This window comes from Cupressus sempervirens, chromosome 1, assembly GCF_028749045.1.
Source record: "Cupressus sempervirens isolate cs-2001-9-10 chromosome 1, ASM2874904v1, whole genome shotgun sequence".
In the NCBI taxonomy this organism is placed as follows: domain Eukaryota; kingdom Viridiplantae; phylum Streptophyta; class Pinopsida; order Cupressales; family Cupressaceae; genus Cupressus; species Cupressus sempervirens.
Genome location: NC_143118.1, coordinates 81,695,216 through 81,698,839, shown reverse-complemented (window position 1 = coordinate 81,698,839; position 3,624 = coordinate 81,695,216). Strand labels below are relative to the sequence as shown.

Sequence of the window (3,624 nt, the reverse complement as noted above, 5' to 3'; positions counted from 1 at the left end):
ATAAATAAATCATGTCAATATTGAGTTTAATATATTTTAGAAAAATCAAATATATTTAAAAAATCAAAATTAAAAGTTTGTCATTTATTAAAAAAATCTAAGAAAGAATAATTAAGTTTTCAAATATTCTTAATTAAAAGTTGCTTTGATAAAGAGTAGATGTATTCCCTTTTAAGTCGGCATTTATTACTTCCACGATATTCGGTTTTTCGACGATGGCCTCTTATGCAAGTTTTCTTGGGCGGTCTTAAATTGTTATATTCTTGCTGGATAATATGATTGTATCCTCTTCCTCTACGAATTCATTCTCCTCAATTTTGAAAAGAATCGCATTGTCACAGAAAAAATTGTAAACAATGGAGGGGATTCTCATTCCTGGTCTTCCCAACGATGTGAGCCTGCAGATCCTGGCCAGAGTACCAAGGCAATTCTACTCTGAAACGATTTCTGATGTTTGTTCTTCATGGAAAGAAGCTTCAACGAGTCCTGAGCTCTTTACTCTGTGAAAGCAGCTAGGCGTGACGGAATCGTGGTCTTACGTAGCTGTGAAGTACCCTTCTTCCATGCGTTGGTTTGCCAAGAGCACAACTGCGGGGGATTCAGAGTTGCGGGCGCTGCCATTAATGGGGGAAGATTACAGGCCAATCTTTGGCTTCTGTTGCGCAGCAATTGGCGAGCTGCTGTTTGTAATTGGCGGTTGTGAGTGGAAGAGGGATTGTACCGGATTCGCTGCAACCATCAAAGTGAGCGTCTTCAACGTGCGAACAAAGGAGTGGTGTCGCGTGAAGGCCATGAAAAATGCGCGGGCCAGTTTTGGGTGCGGAGTAGTTAACGGGAAAATCTATGTTGAGGGTGGGTATCGTTTTGTCCGCACAGGTGATGATGAAGACAATTTCCACATGTACCTGTATAGCCGTGAATTTTACCAGGCATCGGCTGAAGTTTACAATCCTTTGACGGATGAGTGGACTCCTGTGGCGGACATGATGCGTATTAAATATTTCGTGGATGCTTCCGTCATACCAGGAAAATTTGTATTTCGTGGATACCTTGGCAAATATGAGATAGTAGAGGCAGTCCGCGCCGAGGAGAACAGGTGGGTCAAATTTCGCAGTAATATTGAAGAGGATGAAATGGAAAATCAGGAATTATATGATAACAGCACTACAATTGAAGGAATTGATGAAAATGCTGAGAAATGCGACGTGAGAGGAGGTCCCATAGCTTGTGTTGTGATATCAATCTGAACAATATGAACGTCCTCCGAGGGAGGCACAGTGTCTTTGATTTTCTTCATCTCCAATCAATGTTAAAGTTGTGTGCTTTTCAACCAAGAGTGCCATATTAATCGCCTACGATCATTTTAACAATAAATAAATATAAATATAGCAATGCCAGAGAAGAGTACAACGCCATCTGCCATTGTTATTTTTGGAGCTCATTTATTATCGCGTCCTATTTTTATCAAAACGAATAAATTGATCGTTGCGTTGTCCTCTGGAATTTCATCAGAGCTTTTATTTCAAATCTGTTAACTGTAGCACTCTCTGTCATTTGATCAATTTTTATTTGCATGCAATTTTATTAAATAACTGTAGCACTCTCTGTCATTTCCACTTTTATTTGCGTGCGAGACAAGGAGAGACTTGGGAAAGAATATAATATGCATCTCTATGTACAATTGATAACCCAAAAGTTTCAATCGTTTTGTAACATAGCCCTCTATTATCTATATCAACTTCCAAACTTCATTAAAAGTTCTAGTCATCCATGACACCTATTACAACTTACATTTTCAGAATTTCCCCAAGATTTTGTGAGGCACTGTGAGATTTTGAAACATCACCTCCTGGACAGCGCCAAACACCTAATTGATTCCTTCCACTTATTCCCAGTCAACCAATATCCTTTTCTTTTAATCGCTTATCGCTCGTATCACATGCAAATGCATGTAAGCTGTCTAAGAAATTCATTGTTTTAATCACTTTTGTGTTATTTTAAATAATAAATGAGTCGTGACTTGTGAACTTGTAGTTATAAATTTTTAATCTGTTTGATAGTTGGAATATGATTTTAGAATTAGCATTTGGAATTCTTGATTTGAGATTCTGGAATTTGAAATCTAGATTTCGATTTTGGGAATTTGATTTAGGCCCATTTGGTTCACCAAGAATTCAATATGAGAATACACATTTCCTCCGTTTGGTTGCACATTTTTGGAATTGGAATACTCTGAACAAGTTTTTTTTATTTTATTTTAAAAAATGAATGAAATGTATTTTTAATACATCATTTTAGTATGATTAAAATATACCTTACACATTATATGATTTTAAGGCCATTATATTTATTGTCATTAAAACTGTGCTAGACATGGAAAATACATACTCCACCAAAATAAAATGACATTTATTTATAAATTATTTTTATATCACTAAAACAATGGTCGAATATTTGTATACAAAATAAACATATCAAGTTAACTCATAAAACATAAATAAAGTTCTATCTTTATTTAATTGTTGTCGCATAAGGTTCCAATATACAAGGCCGAGTAAGAAGCCAAAAGGCAACATAAACATGTAATAAAGTTCTATTTGCATTAAGCTCATTGTCAAAAAAGGCTCCATAATACAAGGCTAAATAAGAGGCCAATAATCACACATAGAAGGCAGTGTAAAAAGATTGTTTTACTCTCTCGTCCTTAAACATTTTACACATTTCATCATATATTTCATCTTCTATCATTGGACCAATGTTAGCCTTGGCCACCTCTTGTGTCTTACACATTTTCTACTTTTTTTTTCATTATGAGTATTTGTAGAGTCAAACCACCTAAAATGTCCACAATCTCTATTCCCCTACAATACAAATTATACACAAGTTCATACTAAAGAGGTCGTTAGTTTGAAACATACAATACATAACATGTCATAATCAATAACCTTTTTACTCTACAGACAACACCAAAACTTGCGCCCAGGATTTTTGCTCATGCACGATAATTTTAATATGCACGCCCCAGCACCACATGGGCAATTATAAATGGGCACAAATTTCAAAGCCATGAATCTTGTATCAAAAAACAATACACCATGTCTTAATTGTTGTAGAGGCCAAAATAGCATATAAACATTCGAGAAATTAGTTGCAAGGAGGATTTATGTTGTTATTATATACTAAAGTATAAATGTTATGTTATAAATAATAAGATAAAATGTTTATCAAGTAGCTAAGATGACCTTAACTTGTTTCATCTTTACTCGGTAGCAAAGATAAACTTGTGTTGGTCTTAGATTACTGGACTCTTCACTGTTGGAATTCATTGTTTTCAAGACTTCAAAAGAAAACATTGTGGATAATGTATACTACATTCATAGTTGGAGTACTCTCATTGCTGAATGAGTAAACAATTTGCAATTTGAAATATCAATAATAGAGTTTTTCCTTACTTCCCGTGGATGTATTCAATAAATTATATTTTATTCTATTTTAACACAAACTCCAAACCTCCAAAGCACATTTTATGGTTGTGTTGATCCAACCACTAATTATACATTTTTTGAGCTTGAAGAGTGAGATTGAAAATTTAGGAAACAAAGAACATAGATGCACAATAGCCTG

The 3,624-nt window shown here is 34.7% G+C and overlaps 1 protein-coding gene across 1 annotated transcript; it reads left to right on the top strand.

The window, feature by feature from the left end:
* The first annotated feature begins 356 nt into the window (after nt 1-356).
* On the top strand, nt 357-1,247 carry LOC149576333 (F-box/kelch-repeat protein At1g67480-like). Its single transcript, XM_089794249.1, has 2 exons — nt 357-452; nt 513-1,247. Exons 1-2 carry the CDS (start codon nt 357-359, stop codon nt 1,245-1,247), a joined length of 831 nt encoding a protein of 276 aa, XP_089650375.1.
* Nucleotides 1,248-3,624: the final 2,377 nt, after the last annotated feature.